A 17,186-nucleotide genomic window follows, 5' to 3' on the forward strand; every position below is an offset into this window, starting at 1 on the left:
CACCATGAGAGGAATGGAGCTGCTAGGTGGTACATGTGCTTTTAATCTTGTGTATATCTGAGTCAGAGGCTTGAAATTACCAGCTGAAGGACTGGTCTTTCTGCTTGCTTTGTCATAGGAAAATGTGCTGGATAGAGAACCCTCTGTTTTGGAGTAGAAAGGTAGCAACTCCAAGTTTATGGCTATTTAAAGAAATAGGTAGATTATATATGAAAGTCTTTGTGTGTTCATCAGCTGTGAAGGAATTTAAGTCTTCTGTCTGAACAGTATTGAGTAGAAGTTCTTATGGTCATTTGAATGCTGAGTGGAAATGGTTTTGTTTGCTTGCTTGCCTTTTAGAAAAAGAACATAAAATGTCACAAAACTTTGTTCCTTGTTAAAACTTTTGCATTACCTCATATGCTCCATAGCATATATAGTGAAATTAAGTTCACAGTAAGCATCTCCTTGGTTTTCTAAGTCTGACATGACTTCATGGGGACATATTGGCATGCTCATCTGTTAGAAGTTTTATGCCGTTTTCTTGGTGAAAAAAACCAAGAGTTCTGCTTCACTGAGTCTCCATGTTTCAGGTACTAAGTATGTAATGCAGGTAATGGAATTGTCTATAGACTGCTGCTGTATGTGTTTTATTTTCAGATCAATATTTTAAAAATATTAAAGAAAAACTAAAGAAAGATGGAATCATCCTCAGAAATGAATTAAAAAAATTGCTGCATTTATGTCAGAATTCATCTGATGTGGAACTAGCCAGAAAAATTATTTACAGGTATTTTTAACAATCCAGGTAACTCTCTTTTCTGTTTTTATCTTTTATCTTTTTTGCTTTTATTAGATCATTCCAGGCTATGTCTGCAGTTGAGGTCTTGCCCTAATTGCAATATGCATAGGTAATCCCTTAATTTAAGGCTGTATTTTTATTTAAGTACTTTGGACCTTCCAACTCTTTGGAGACTCTCACGTCAAAGGAGAGTTAAGGTATGGGAGCAAAGTGGTGCCCTACTGTATGGTGAACCAGAGAGAAAAATTATCCCACAGCTGCAAGGCAGAGATGTTCTGGGGCATCCCAGCCAAGACATGCCTGGTTATAAACTGCCCTGCAACCAGTAGTCAGCAGCAGTAGGTTTTGTGAATGGAAATTTTCCTAGTAAGTATGATATAGGGACTTAAAGAAAAAAGTGAAATGCTTTATCTTTAAGGTTTAGCAGTTACTGCTGCTAAAATAAACTGCTGCCACTTCCTTAGCAGTTGTTCCATGAATAGAAGGTAAAGTAGCTCAGAATTTTCAAGGCAGAGACCCATTCTATTATTTATTTAATGAAGGTTATTTTATTGGTAATAAAAGAGATTGTTTATTACCAGTTAATTTATTTGTTTGATCAAAACAATAATTTTCCTTGAAATTGATTTCCTGTTATCTATATATCTTGGCTGCAGCTAGGAAAGTGTGCCTCAGTCATTGCACCTACAGATCTTGCTGTCTATTTAAAGCTGTTCTCCTTTGGCAAATTCCATGCCCTGTGTGATTAATTTTTTAATCTTCCCAATAGGTACCATGAACAGAATAGAATCACAGCCTTACATAATTTTAAATTTGGGCCACTCTTTATGAGACTGTGTTATGAGCTAGACCTTGAAAGACCTGCAGTAGAACTTATCAAAGATCAGGTAATCCCCCTGTATATATATTAAACATATTGTTGATCTTATTATTAGTCAGACATGAGTAATGGTATGCTACACATGAGCCTTGCATGAGCTGATAGACTTGAACATGTGTTGCAGTAACAGATATATTTGACATTAATTTAGGTGTGCAGATTACATGTTTTTTTATGTTAACATAGTAATTAAATGTTAGTTTGATTGGTAACTTTATTTCTGTGTAACTGTATCATTTGAATAAAATTTAAATAAAAAGTATTGATGAAAGAATAATTACTTAAAGGAATACAGCTGATGCACGTTTTCCTGCATGTTGTGTTGCATTAAATCATTCTTGGAAATGAGCACTTGTAAGTTTTTCTGTGGGAGTCCTCTGAAATTCCTTGGATTACTTGCACCAATGGGTTCATCTTGTTGCTCTGTACTTCAGTTTCTCTCTGAACACTGTAGAGGTGGTATGATACTGATCAGCTCAGAAATTTGGCCATTTTAGTGCTGAAGAAAGTGAAGGACTTGTTTCTGAGCATTTCTAAAATTCTGTGTGCACTATTATGCAAGATAATAATCAGGTCCAGTGTGTGCAATAATGTTGTGACTTCAAAAATCTCTGGCAGCCAATGAAAATCTCACTGATACTAATTCATTAAGGCATGAGATATGTCTAGCCAGAAACTGGAGAAGTCTTACTACTATTCTTAAGTTAGGCATGTATAAGAAAGTGTATATGTAGTTTCTATTATGGTTTGAGTTTTTTTTAATTGAGATCTAGATCATTAAGATGGGAACTGCTGTACTTACAGTAAGTGGTGTGTAGAGGTTGAGTACCACTTCTCCAGATTCTACTACAGAAACTCAATACCTCTGATATATTTTATTTGTCTATTCCCAACATGCACTGTTGGGAATAAAATTTAATTCCTTTCTCTTCTAATACTGTTACCATCATCACTTATGCTCTTGTGCTGATCATTTGATATTGTGATTAGCAAAGATTCATTCCATTTCATGGTGGTGGTACTTCACTCCAAAATATACTGTTCATAAGCTGCAAACTGTCAGTGATTTCTGCTTCCATTGACTAAGAGGTCATTTAAAAAAATAGGATAGTGGGACTCTCAGGGAATTTTCTGTTTAATTTTAGTGACCTTTTGACCATAATGAGTCACTGGTATTTTAGACATCATTTGACAGAGAGACAGACAGGCAAGGAACCCAGAGATTAAATGCTGAACTTGTAAAATCAGACTTATTCCAGTAGGAAGACCTGTTAAATGCTGTGCACAGTAAGACTTCACTGTCCTGATTTTTTTATGCTTGCTCTATTTCCTCTCCAGAATTTGCATGGTTTTTTCTCAGACAGTACATCATTCCATATTTTGATGACTATGTTGTTTAAAAAGGGCCATTTTGAAAGTAAGTACTGTATTTGCTAAGGAAAATTAATTTTGGGGAGGATGCTTCTCACTGTAAGTGGTGCATGTGTGTGTATATATATATACACATATATATATTGGCTGATTGGCTATGGTTTTAGATGGCCAAACATTGTGCAAATAACTGTAGATGTGAATGTGTTGCATTGTGGTGTGTAATAAAAATGGAAGATCCTATTTGTTTCATATTCCCCACAGAATTCTTGCCATTCAAGTTCCACAGAACTGTTGTTATCCAAGAGAGCCTTTTCCCCCCAAACCTCTTCACTGAACTGTTACTTTTCTTTGCTTCGTTATTTCCCATAGCATTTTTTCTTCTCTGTTGAAAACCTGGTTTATGTGCGCTTTGGAATGTTAATTTCCTCAACGATTTTTTTCTCCATTCTGCATTTGTGTCAGAGCAAGGAAGAGTACCTTTTCACTTGTGTCCTCTCTCAGAGTGGCTACTGTAGTGTAGAAATCCAATGCTTCAAATCAGTTTGGCCCTATATGAAGACAAGGAGAAATCGTCTGACCTAACTTAAAAGACTTCCCATGAGAAAACCTTAAAGCTTTTCAAGCAAATCCCTTTATTTGATATTTGTTGAACACATAACAGCTGGTCTCTTAACATTTGGCAAATGTGAGTCCAGCAGTTGTCCTAAAAGTTGCAACTTGGCCACTGCAAAAGAAACCTAGATCAGCACCTAAACACCAAACCAGAGGACACAGTCTTAAGTTGCATCAAGGGAAATACAGGTTGGATATTAGGAAAAAGGTTTTTACAGAATGGGTGGTAAAGTATTGGAATGGTTTGCCAGGGGAGGTGGTGGAGTCACCATACTTGGGTGGGTTTAAAAAAGGATTGGATGTGGCACTTGGTGCCATGGTCTAGTTGAGGTCTTAGGGCTGGGTTGGACTCGATGATCTTGAAAGTCTCTTCCAACCTAGTGATTCTGTGATTCAGCATTGTGAAATAGACCATGTGAGTTAATGAGGAGATGCTATTGTAGTTTGCCTACAGTGGTGAAAGCTTTCTGGGCAGTTAGGAACAATGAGGGTGGCTTTTTCAAGTGTACAGAATTTCGTTTTAGATTTTCATATAAAAATAATGGAGAAATAAGGCCATGTGCTGGTGTAAACTGAAAACCCCCTTGCTAAATTGAAAGAGATCCAAATGACTGTGCATTAAACTTTTTGAATTTTTTAAATAAAAAATTTTAGTTTGCATTCATATTTTCAAATAAACTTATTGAACTCATACTTTATTGATTTGTTTCTTCTTTTCAGTTATGAGAGGTACAGCCTTAAATATATGAAGGGAGTAACACTAATATATTTTTGATAGGTGCTTTGGAAGTTCTGGTCGAAATGAAAAAACAAGGTATACCCTTCAACAAAGAAACCTATCTACTTGCAGTTGCAATATGCTATAAACTGGTAAGTATTATGAATGAAGAAGTGTTTAAAATGCTTTCTCTGTCTCTTCCTTTAGATTTTAAATTTTGGATGTTTTTGGGTTTCCATAATTTCCCTGTCATGATTTTGTATCTAGTGCAAGTATTTTAAACTTATATATGTAAGTCCTAAGGTGCTTCATCGTACATGATATGGTGTAAATACATTGTTTCCCCTACAAACTAATGTGACAAAGAAAATCTCTAAAAAGTTGCATGGACATGAGCATTAAGAAACAAATTTAGTACAGCCTTTGATTACCTTAGAGTACTCTTTCCCTGTGATGTTTGCATCTCTTCAGACAGTATGCTGTGCTTCAGCCTCAGTATTGGTTTTATAGTCTCATTTCCTTAAGGCATATACATGATGTGTTCTATTTGCCAGACATCCCCCATCCATTTCTCCCCTCGCCCTACAAGCAGTCTTGTAATTTCGTTTCTGTAATTGTACACAAATTTGGCAAGGAATAGAATTGTAATCTGTTCCCTACACGCCTGATGAAAAGGGACAGCTGAATGGAGAAAAGAAGCATAAATTAATGCCTTTAGGTAAACAGACAGCCCCTTGAGCTTACCTGTATGTTTAGCTCAAAGAAAAAGAGCATGAGCATGGTAAGAAACTAGACTACTTCAGTTATATGAATGTTTTCTTGGAACTTTTTCCCTTTCATAGCAAAGTGAGATCCCAGAACTTTTTTATTTTGATCTTCCTCTCCAGATTTGAGTCAGTTCTGCAGTACCCTTTTCCAGACCCCTCTCTGGGTCAGGAAAAGGGTATTGAAATTTTAATATGAATCTTCCCCAAACTTATTTGGAAACTCTTCTTCCATTTCCTCATCTTTTATAAAAACACTCGCTGGGGAAAAAATTATACCACTAGACTAAACTTCCTCAGGTTTCTCAGTTAACCATACAAGGAAACTGAGTGCAAATGTGATAACAAGGACATAGCCTAAAAAGGTACCTCAGCAGCAGTTAATGTGATTTTTCTGAAATTCTCGGTTCCAATGAATTTAAGCTGCCTTTAGGTCTGTTGTAGCTTCTTTCCTAAAATGTTTGTGGGTTTTTTTAGCATGGCCTGCAGTTAGAATGCTGGGATCCAAGGTATGTGCTACAGGAATAGGTTCCCAAGGCTTCTTTGTCTTCTACTTCTAGCCCTACATATATTTTCAACAGAGAATCTGGCCCATTATTACTATTGATGAAAAGAGAGGGGGAGATGATTCTACTCTGTCACCTGGTTGGGTTGAATAGTTACAATAAATTTGTGGGGCTTTTCACTAAGATAATATACTATCAATAGGGAAGTAAGCTGTAGTAACCCTTTATGCACTAAATAGGATTAGGTGGAGCTCTTTAAAAGCTTAATCTATTGACTCATCTCTTAGGAGGAGGAGGAGGAGGAGGAGGAGGAGAAAAGGTAAAGCTCAAACTTACTTTTTCTCATGACACAAGATAAGACGTCAGAAAAAATCTTGAAATTGTCTTCAAGATGTAGTACTCAAATAATATAAATAACAGTATTGGTATCATTAAAAGCGTTGCTGGATTTTTACCATTCTTGGTTTCTTTTGAATAATCTTGCCAGAGACCAGTACAGAAAAATGTACAAGGCTTAAATTCAGATTATTTCCAGTGGATAAACAGAGGAATTAATGTTTAATCTTTGCACAAAGGTATTTTTGAGGTCAACGCTGAAACACTTCTGGGATGGTTTAAGTCTCTGTAAGGCACTGTGATATTCTGAGGTAACATCAGGAAAGAGCTATAGGCCTTTTGATGATAACAAAGTATTTATGTAATAATAATCAATCTTCTGATCAAAATGTTTCTAAATTTTCAAGGAAAATATTTTGAACCATATTTTGCAGGAAGACACTATGAATACTAGGAACAGAAATCAACACCAAATCTGAGGACTCTTATCCATATTGGTGGTACCAATTGTTACCAAACATTCCTGCTGCCAGCTTTTAGGTTTGACAGATACTATTTTGTTTGGGGTCCAGTCAGTTCCACTTGTGATTTCCACTCTCCATTGGTTTGGAGAGTCGATAGTTTGAGAGGTAGCATACAGCTTAACTCATTGCCATTTAGTATTGCCTGTTGAAAATTCCCTGCAATAATGGAAACCTTCTGTGTTGGAAAAAGGCAGATGTCTAAACTGTAATATTATATTATATATTTTCGAAGCATTTTTCAAGAATTAATCCTTAAGAGAGGCTAAAAATGGCTAAATGTTCAAATTCATTAGAATTCTTTAGTGGAATGGTACTTAACAGTTCAAGCTTAAAAAATGTTGATTTTGAGTAAGTATCTAATGTAGCTTTTATAATTAAGTAACAACAAAAATTAATATTCCTTCCTGATTTAGAAATTATTTGAAGGTGAAAATGAAAATATCTGTTTGTTTAGGTTTGTTCTGCTGTTTCATCTGTTGCAGAAGCCCAAGTAGTTAGGGCAAGGTGTAGTTGTTAAAATAACAGAAGTTACTTTTACCCTCCTGTGACCTCTGTCACTTTGAATATCATATTTTTATGTTGTGTTTCTCAAAAAGAGCTGCACAGAATCTGCTTGGTTGGGTTCAGATACATACTGCCTTTGTGATTGTATAGTATGTTGACTTCTGAATACTTTCTGAATGTGATGGCAGGTGGTCATAGTCCTTTCAGGTAACTATAAAAACAAGCACAACTTCCTGTGATATTTCTATGCAGGGCAGCCCAGAGTCTTCCAAAATCTCTGCGAGACTGCTTGAAGAAGCACAGCTAAAAGGTGACACCTTACCACTGCGAGCATACTGCTTTGCAATGGCAGCTGCTCTCAAGCAGGTATGGTCTCTTTGTTTTCAGTTGTGCCTGGGTCTCTGTAGAGAGATACTCTCTAGTTTTGTTGTAGATAGGTAGTGAAAGGAAGCTAACATGGAGAAAGCATAACTGTGTAATAGCTTCAAGTACTGGAACTTTTAGTCTCCTGAAATAGTAGGATTATACAAATTGAATATGGAAGTTTCTAAATGCAAACATATGTCTTGAGTATAATGCACACATATTTTGTGATAATACTATCTAGAACATCAAAAAATTATAGAGTTAGGCCAGCAGGTTAGGTGTCACCATGGATCTAGTCCTGCAGATACTGCTACTTAGTGGTAATTTCCATTAAATAGAATTAAGATGATAATTTAAAGTATTTGCACAATCATCTCTTTTAAATGTTTGTCTTGGGAGGCAGACTCAAAGGCTTTGATATGTATTTCACTACTGCCAGGGAGGTGGAATTTCTCCACAATATGTTTCTACCTGGGGAAGTTTTGCTTTATCTCATATGCCTACGTACTGGTATGAAGAGGCTCTGACACTGCACAGGGTGAAAAGTGCAGCAGAAGAATAACTATTAGGAAATTCTAAAGTTTGGAATAAAGTTTGGATTTCCTCTGCCATTAATTTGTGTATGCAGGTTGGGTATGTCATTAACCTTCTCTGTTTCATGTTAAAATAGAGGTCAGAGACACTGGAAGTGCTATAAATTTGTTCTTACAAATTTGGATGAATGGAGTAGAATTGTTAAAAGTTTCTGTGCACTCTGTGGTCTTTTTTGCTCTGTCTGTGTGAATGGAGACACTGAAAAACAGCATCATTGAAATAAATTTATTCATGTGTACAATGGCATGATAATATTCTTGTTTTGCAAATGGAATAATGCTCCATGTTACATTTAATTGTTATTTAAGCTGAATGAATTTTGACAGCACTCTTTGCTGTAAGAAAGATGTTTCTTGATCCCAAGTAACATTGCTTGGTCTAGTAAATGTCAGTGTAACATTTAATGTCTATTCAAATCAGTTGATGACATAGATACAGTATTGTAAATATGTATGTCCAAAAGGTTAGAAGGGCTGGGCAGGGTAAATACACAGACTAACATATGCTGCACTTCATTACTCAGACATGTGTGGAATGGAGCTTGTGTGTAAACCTTCCATCCTTTAGGTGATCTCATGCTCAGTGGTGGTTACATGTGACAGACACACACAGTACTAAAGAGCCAGATGACATGGGAACTCCAGCATGGGGTGTTTTGCAGGCTGGGTGCTGTTTGGTGTCTATGGGTCTTGGTAAAGGGGTTCTACATGTGATTTATTGAAGAATTGTTAAGGACTGTTGTTTTTCTGTCATTGTGCAAGTTTCTGACACATGTGTGACTATATTATTTATGATTCCTTCCAGAACGATGTAACACAAGCCAAATTTTACTGTTCCCAGATAATGAGAACAGAGAACAAACTATACAATAATCTTAAAGTAAGTATGCTTGCCTTGTATTAAATTTTTGCAGAGTATGCTACACTGGCCAATAAACTCCCAAGTTCAAAGTAATGTAAGACCAGCCTCTTACTAGCACAGGCATGTGTTGGTAGTGTTGCTGAGCTTGTTTCTGAGCCAACAGACAATTTCTGTCAGTTGGATGACTTACATTTTGAACTGTTAACAATCTCCACCCACTTTTTAAAATCACTTCCTGCCATAGGTGGGAATGTAAAGTAGTCCAATCCTACATGTGTGAGCATAGACCCATGAACAACTTCTAACTAAGATTTTTGCTTTCTAGCTTCCGAAGATTTTAAAAACCAAGCTCTAAGTAAATGCTCTGCCCACTTTAGGCCTCCTTCAGCCCTGCACACCATATCCACATGTGTACATACAACAATTTTTTTCTTTAGTTGTGCAGTCTACAGTCTGAGAGAAAGTCTGCATGTGCATGTATAAGTGACCTCTAAACTATGGTAAAAACCACTTTATTCAAGAGCAGGTAGTGCAGCTCCATCACAGGAGCTCTGCCTCAAGCCTCACCCTTCCTTTCCAGGTCCCACCTGGTAAAAAACCCCAAACATTTGAAGAAATTGATCATTCCATCTCTTTCTTTGCAACGGATGGATTTTTCTCAGTGCACTGTCTGGAAATGAACTTTACCCAGCTTTGCTTCATGTCTTCCTGAAACACTTCTGTAAAAATTTGCATTCTTATGATATGTACTGTTTGTGTGGTTTGTTTTTATTTTATTTTTAAGGTCCTTGTCCAGCTCAGATCTGGTTTGCTAAAAGAAGTAATAAATACATTAGAGGCAGCAGTGGAAGTAGATACACCTCCCTTTGTGAAAAGAACTGAGTTTTCTGAGCAGGTGGTAAGTATACAGTGATGAGAGAAGGTTCATGGTACTGAGCTGAGCTGTGACAGTGGTGGCTCACCTACAGAACTTAGTGCCTGAGTTCACCCTGCTCTAGTTGTTTGGGTTCTGGTGCATGCCGAGGCCAAAGCAGCTGGCTGGCTTCCTCTGCTCTTGATCAAAACACTTAGCTGTTAGCTTCATTTTTTATTCTGGATCTTGCTTCTAGAAGCTCATGTTTCATCTGAATGTAGGTGACCCTTTCCCTGGTGGAGTTAAATGATTTAATCCCTTGCCTCCTATGCTATTTTCATTTCATATGAAATGAGAATAAAGCTTCTGGTAACAGTGATATTGTTAGGTTGGTGATATATGAAAGACCTATAATGCTATACAGGGAAGTGTGATAAGGGAAATAGTAGCTTTGCTATTTAACTATATGTTACTGTGAAAACTGATTTTTACAGCCTTGAACAATAAGAAGGCTTTCTGCCGAACACATATGAAGCCCTTCTCGGTTTGTCAGCATTTCTGCTGCTTTACCTGAAGCTTTTTTAGTATTTAATTTTGGATATGCCTATAAAGCAAGACATTTTAAGACTGTGTTAATAATTAAATACTTGGTCTTTCACTGCTGCATATGAAAAAAATTAATATGCAAAATAATAAATATTAGGAGAAGGGCAGGGCCAACCTTTCAAAATATAGCTGATATATATTAACTGCTGTGTTGAAAAGAAATTCTTTAAGCAGCATTTTGTTTTGTAAAATCATTGCAATAAACATTGCATGTATTAGTGTTGTATTTTGACTTTGTTTGGGAAATATTTAGCTGCCAAAAGAAGACTAAGCATTAGTCCTAGCTGCCCCTTTCTACAAGAGTTTATTGATAATAATATTTTTTAAGGGATTTACCTAACATTTGAGCTCATACTCTTGTGTATGGCAAACAGAACTTCTCAGTATTCTATAGTCTGAATTTTATGGATTTGTACTGTAGTGTGCATTTACAAAGATACATCATAATAATTAAAATTGTGCTGATCTGGAAAGTAGATTCCAGGAAGCAATTATGTTTCCTGGATTTAAATAGAAAATAATCGTGTTTGTCTGCACTAAGATTGAAAATAGGTTTGTACAACTCTGAGGAAGTTTTAAATCTAATAAACTCTCTTTAATAGATAACCAGTGCCTTTCTACCATTTTGTTGTGATGCATAATGTACTTTTTATAAAATCATCATGTTATGAGTCATTGCCTTAGCCACCTATCTTACACTGTGTGCTTTTTGGTTTTTTACTATGAGTTACTGCTTTTCTTCAGTGTGGTGGTAGAATAAGAGCTCCACTTGCTGAACTGTAATATGTCATTTTCTCTTCCTTAGCTGGCTACAGTCAGGGAAAAGATGGAAGAGAGCCCTGACCTTTCTGTCAAATTAAGAAATATTTATACGAAACTACAAGCTTCAGGACAGATAACCATGTGCACACTGGAGGACATGCTTTTCCAGATTCCTACTTCAAAGAAGACCACTGCAAAGGTTTTAAATCAGAAACAATTGGGCTGTCAGGGTACTAATCCACTTTGGTCAAATCTGTAGTTGGGATAGCTCAGTATTTGATGCCAAACTGAACTGCTGATAGTATCTCTTATAATCCAGTTTCAAATAGAATGTCTTTTCCCTTTTTACACAGTGAGAGTTTTAAGTTGTTTGTATAAAATTTCATTTTAAATACTGATCATGTAGCTTCCATGTTTCAATTTTGATCCTAAAAACAAGCTGCAACAGTGGTTATTTGTGTGTTGTTCAGAAATGGGAGTGATAGAAAGATTTGACTTTTTCCTTAGGCTTTTGTATCAGAATTTTCCTATGATAAATATTTTGGAAGTGAATGGATGCAAGTGAGCAAAGCAAGCAAAGTGTTACGAGTATCTGACCTGACTTCTGTGGTTCATGAGAAGAAAATTTGGTCTTCATCAAGTTAAATGTTCTGACTGAAAGGATAGAGGCAGGCAAGAGTCCAGAGCATGGAAGTGCTTGAACTGTTAACTCAGATCTGTCAATCTCAAGAGAATCAGGGGGAAGCATGCATCTTTTGTTCACTTTAATATCTTTTTCTTCTAAAGAAATATATTAGCATTTTTTTTCCTATCAACTGGGATCATGGAAATGCCATGGGAATTAGCGTGGTAACCAAGGGGTTGTTTTCTCACTTGAAGGAGATTCCTGATCAAAAGTCACTCTCAGAGTGAGTGACTGCACAAATTGCTTTCTTCTCATTTTCTGGTATTAAGAATCCTAGGATAAGCCAATCTTGATGCAAATTTCCAACTAAGTCATAAAAAGTTTTTTAGAGCAATTATGATGACATTTTTAGCTATAATTACACCATCTGCATACTTTACCCTATTTTTGGATTGAAAAAAAAGTACAAAGAAGCCTTTCTTTGTCCAGCTTTAATGAATCTAGATCAAATGTGCTGGACTCTAGCATTAAAAAGCTGTGTCTGTGAGTGCTGTGTACCCAAGAATCTGAACTCACTCACCATCAAGAATAGAAGGAATTGGAAACAGATATGCCTTGGCTAACATTCATGTGCCTTTGGGTGCCTTTGCATGTGAAGTGATGAACACATTGATAAAAGAACTTGGCAGCCTTGTGAACTGACAGCTAGGTGGAACTCAGCTTGATACTTGCCAACTTGGGCTGCATTTTCTCTCCTCTACCTTCTGTTTATTTATTTTGTCTCTGCCCTACTCAAGCAAAAGTCACGGCTCAGAGTGTATTTTCTGTGAATGAATATCTGCATCTGTATCACTGAAGGCATTGAGACACCAAAGAAACAAGAACCCATCCATGTTTCAAAACAATGTGGCTTCAGGCAGTGGGATGTTGCCTTCTGAAGCTCTAGCTCTGTAACTTATTTCTTTTGTCACAGTGTGTCTTGTTAATATTTAAAATGTACAAAAACTGTTACAAAGTAGATGGAATTTCATGCAAGTGGAAAATAATATGAAGTGTGTATCACACTTCTGTGCATCGTGTGTACCCTTTTTATGATCGGTGGCATAAAGTACTACATACATTAATCTAAAAACACAACTCTTACTTTTTCTGTAATATTGTGTAGTATGTAATTCCACATGTAGTTTCCTTTCATTGAAAATTCCTTCAACAGATGTAACCCTTGAGAAGTTCTCAATCTTTTCTCCACAAATAAATTTGATATGATCTTTGTAAAGGCTGCTTGCAGTGTAGCAAGGATTAGTGGTAAAAAAAATTAATTACTGTTCAGTTTACTCTGTTTGTATGGACAGGAAAACTGTCTGGTGTCATCCAGTACAGTTGGGACAGCTGTTCGGTGTTGAAAGTGTATAAATGTCACATTTTTAAAGGCCATCAAAGACAGTTTGACCCATTTAGCTCATTTAGCTCTGCATAGCACATAAATAAGGTCAGTTCTGTTTAATTTCCTAACTTGGCACTTTAAAACTTGTATTAATTGCAAGAAGTTGTAATGTCCTAGGACTGTACATGTGTGCTTGTTAATTCTAATCAGAATTGTTTAGCTTCCTAACTAAGGCTGTATCCTACCTGCAACTGAAGTAATCATAACTTCTATTAAAATTGTCAAAATATTTGATGTTTTCCATTTTTTTTTTTCTCTTGACTACTTGTTTTCTTGAGGTTCTTGTTTTCTTGGGGTTTATTTGTAAGTTGATTTTTTCTTTAGAGAAATAACATCTTTGTCTTCAAAAAAAAGGAGATGCACTTAGCTAGCAGTACTTCAGAAGAAAAGGAAAGCAGGGACTTAAGATTAAAGGATAGGTTCAAAGAAACACAGACAAAATTCAGACAATTAAAATTAGAATATTGACTGTTGCTCTAGAAGTGTTGTAGAAGACTGTTAACATTTTCCCTTAGGGAAAAAAAAAGCTGGGAGGCATAAGGTAGTTCTAATATTTATGCAGCTGATTTCCAGCTAAATCTAATTTGTGTCATACAAGTACCAGAGTCTGTTATCTGGGTAATCTTGGATTTGGGTGATTATTTATGGATTCATCTTTAGGTGCATCAAGATTCACACTGACTTTTGTGTTGAAGAGTCTTCAGTCTGATGCTTAGTTGAGTGTACTTAGGTGCAGTTGAATCCTGGTATCCCAACACCCAGGATCAGGAACCCAAGCTCATCTAAAGATAAGCAAATACTTAGGGGTTTTGCTGGATTAGAATGGCCAGAATGTCAAGGGCTGAGTTGCTAGACTGCTCTCATGGAGAAAGCCTCAGAAAATAGGATGAGTAATAATTCCATTGTTACTGGAATTGATACTCAGTTTTTATCAATGATGAACCTTGAACTCAAAAAGAAACCAACATTCTCAAAATAATTTTTTTATTATTTTAAATAATTTTAATTTAATAAATGTATTTATTTGTTTATTCATTTATTTATTATTTTATTATTTTAATTTATTTTTAACAATCTGAAAAAAACCCAAGGCATTTACATTTCAAAGTGAATTGCTGCAATTTTTTTCTCTAGGCTTCACAGCAAGAGATTCTGTAGGAAGTGCTGCTTAACATTTTATGTGTTGTGAGTAGCTATGGTGAGGATCTGAGAGCTCTTTGGGGTATTCTTGTGTGGAAAAGGATTGCTCTTTATCATACTCAGATGTTCTTCTTCCAGTAAAATGAAACATGGGTTTTGTGCATCTCCTTGCACTGCAGCAGCCTTTTGAAACAGTGATCTAGGAGACAGCAGGTGGCGTTTCTTGACCATACTCTCCTGCCAACATTATTTCCAGGGACGGCCTGCAGTGCCACTTGAGTAAGGCCAGAGCCGAGTAAATTGTTTGCCCTATATTTAAGATGTGCCATCTTAAAATGGAAAACTCAAACAACATAAAGGTGCCTCGAATTGTTAGTAATTGTTGGTGATGACTGCAAACCTAGAGATTTACAGCACTTACTTTGAAATTTACAGCATTTATTGAAATGTGATCTTTGTCAATGATCACAGTACAGTGTGTACAGTATTCTGTGGAAATCCTAATCAAAGACCTGTTAATGTTGTTTCTTGTACACCAGTGACAATTGTCAGTTCTTACATTGCTATACCTTTAAGAAAATGTTGAGTTTTAAAAGCATTCTTAATTGAGTTTTAAAAGCATTCATTTTTACGTTCAAATAGGATCTGGATTGCATGCAGTCTTCAAAGGACTGACATTCCTCTGCTGTAGATGCTTCTGCATTTCTCCATGTTTGTTGTTTTTCATATTTCTTTCCACAAACATCTTGAGTCTTGGTGAGAAAGGTTCACCTCTTTTGTGCTTCTCTCAAGTTAATTTTCTTGTTCAACATGGTAGAAAGGAAGGTGAAAGGGTTAGTCATTGCAGGAGAGCTCAGGAATGTTTTCAGGCCTCAAGAAGAGCATTCACATATTTAATGAACCTTCTAAACAAGTTTAAATAACTTGAAGCAAAGATTTGTTTGAAGTTTGCAGCAGTATAGAAAGCAGGCAGACCTACCATGCAGAGGTCTAAAGATACACAACTTTGTTTTTCTTTTGGGCTTTTTTTCAAGGTTTCTTCAGATTTCCATTCTTCTAAAAATTTTTGATTGTGAAATAAAAGACTTGTTTCCTTGTTTTTAAATTACATCTGTTGTGGCTCCTTGCCTGCCCTTCTACTGTCACATTCTCCTTAGAATAAGTTTTTAAAAGAAGATGTCATTCAACACCTTCATCTTCTGTTTCTTTTAACCTGCTGTTCATTTACAGCACTTTGGACTCAGCAAATGTCTGGTTGCCTACTTGCAGACTACTTTTTAAGTAATTTCATTTTCGTGTGAATGATAAATTTAAGCAGCAAGATGAACTAGGGAGACTTAAAACTGCTACTGGTACTACTGGTCCAATGTTTTGTAATGTGAAGTATAGTGCTATTTTCTTACCTATCTCAGCTTGCGCTATTGAAGATGGCTGGCTGTAGACCTTCAGGGGCTTTTGTTGAGTCTTTATGCAGTTGTCTGGATCTCCTAATAATTCCAGCAGCATGTGCAGTAAAAACTGAGATAGTCTGACTTACCAGCTCTCCAAGCAGAGATGCTGGTCTTTTCCAAGTACAGATGCTCTAACTGTAAACCCTTGTGTACCATCAAATAAAGTCAGCTTCGAAGTTATTGTGCCATGCAGCAACTCAAAATAAATGAAGGAGCACTGATACTAGAGGGAAATTGGGTTAGGCACTATGCACAGAGATAGGTGTATGGGATCAAAGTCAGCTGGGTCTGAACCTTGTATCTGCATGAAGGGTAGAAGCCCTCTGTTAATTAAAGGAGACTCCTTCCGATGGAGATGGAGGCAGTAATCCAGCAGCTAGTCTGGAACGTGTGGAGGTGCTACTCAGGCTTGTTTATCCTTTGGATTTTTACGCTTTGCTAGTCTTCCATGTGGGCACCTGAGAGCAACCTGGAGTGCATTAGGCATGGCTACACTTGAGAGGAAAGTAAAGGGCAGGTGGAACAGATGATGTCTATCAGATCTGGACCAGGAGAGAGGAAAAAGTCTAAGTGGACTAAGCGTAACAGTGTGTCAAAGCTTGGCTGCATAGCTGGTTTCACAGACAGGCCTTTGGCTTCTGTGACCACAGCCACAGAGAGAACTGGTTGGGGTGACAAAGGGAGTCTTTGCAAACAAGCTTCCTAACCTAGTGAGGGTGGCTGTACATGAGGTATGCCAGGAAGGGTTACCATAACATGGAGGGAACTGAGGGCACTAGAGAAAGTGCAGCTGAACCTGGCAAACAGCATGACAGGGAAGGCTCTCTCACTTCCCTATTAAAGCAGTGCAACTTGGGACCCATCTCGAATGCTTGTACACAAATCTATGAGCATAAGGAATAAGCAGGAGGATTGTGTATACACAGCTGTAGATCCAAGACCTTGTTAGGGTTATGGTGATGCGGCAGGATAGCTCTCATGACTATAGTGCTGCAGTGAAGGGATGCAGAAAAGACTGGGTGGGTAAGCATGGTAAAGAGGAGAGGTTGAGCTCTGTACAAAGCAGGTATGTGGATTTTGCCTTGGGACAGGTGATGAGTGAATAGTAAGCATTTGGGTAAGGATCAGAGGACAGACAAGCACAGGGATGCTTCAATGGTTATCTGCTACATCCTGCCTGATAAAGAGGGTGTGTACGCACATTCTTTAAGCAGCTGGAGAAAGTCTCAGTCACAGACCTCGCTGGTTCCTCTCTGGACCTTAGTCACCCTGTTGGGAGGATAGCATAGCTGGACAAAATCAGTCTAGGAGATTTCTGAAATATACTGAGGTATTTTAGTCCATGTGACAGAGGAACGGGTAAGGGAAGATGCTGTCTTGAACCTGTGACTCATAAATATACAACAATTGCTGGATCGTGTAAAGGGCAGCATTGTTTGCTGCAGTGACAATGATTCTTGTGGAGTGATGAGTGTGCAGTTTAAG

At 37.0% G+C, this 17,186-nt stretch overlaps 1 protein-coding gene across 1 annotated transcript; it reads left to right on the plus strand.

Moving 5' to 3' along the window:
- The first annotated feature begins 657 nt into the window (after nt 1-657).
- Nucleotides 658-13,339, plus strand: PTCD2 (pentatricopeptide repeat domain 2). The gene is made up of 8 exons (XM_077171913.1): nt 658-787; nt 1,551-1,668; nt 3,000-3,078; nt 4,426-4,517; nt 7,252-7,365; nt 8,764-8,838; nt 9,605-9,718; nt 11,085-13,339. Exons 2-8 carry the CDS (start codon nt 1,609-1,611, stop codon nt 11,298-11,300), a joined length of 750 nt encoding a protein of 249 aa, XP_077028028.1. The 5' UTR covers nt 658-787; nt 1,551-1,608; the 3' UTR covers nt 11,301-13,339.
- Nucleotides 13,340-17,186: the final 3,847 nt, after the last annotated feature.

This window comes from Agelaius phoeniceus, chromosome Z, assembly GCF_051311805.1.
Source record: "Agelaius phoeniceus isolate bAgePho1 chromosome Z, bAgePho1.hap1, whole genome shotgun sequence".
In the NCBI taxonomy this organism is placed as follows: Eukaryota; Metazoa; Chordata; class Aves; order Passeriformes; family Icteridae; genus Agelaius; species Agelaius phoeniceus.

Bases quoted from the DNA above. Each gene is read 5' to 3' on its own strand.
- PTCD2 (XM_077171913.1), top strand. From the start codon at position 1,609: ATGAGACTGTGTTATGAGCTAGACCTTGAAAGACCTGCAGTAGAACTT. The intron at 3,079-4,425 runs GTAAGTACTGTA...TATTTTTGATAG, and splicing joins TAAAAAGGGCCATTTTGAAA to GTGCTTTGGAAGTTCTGGTC. The intron at 4,518-7,251 runs GTAAGTATTATG...ATTTCTATGCAG, and splicing joins TTGCAATATGCTATAAACTG to GGCAGCCCAGAGTCTTCCAA.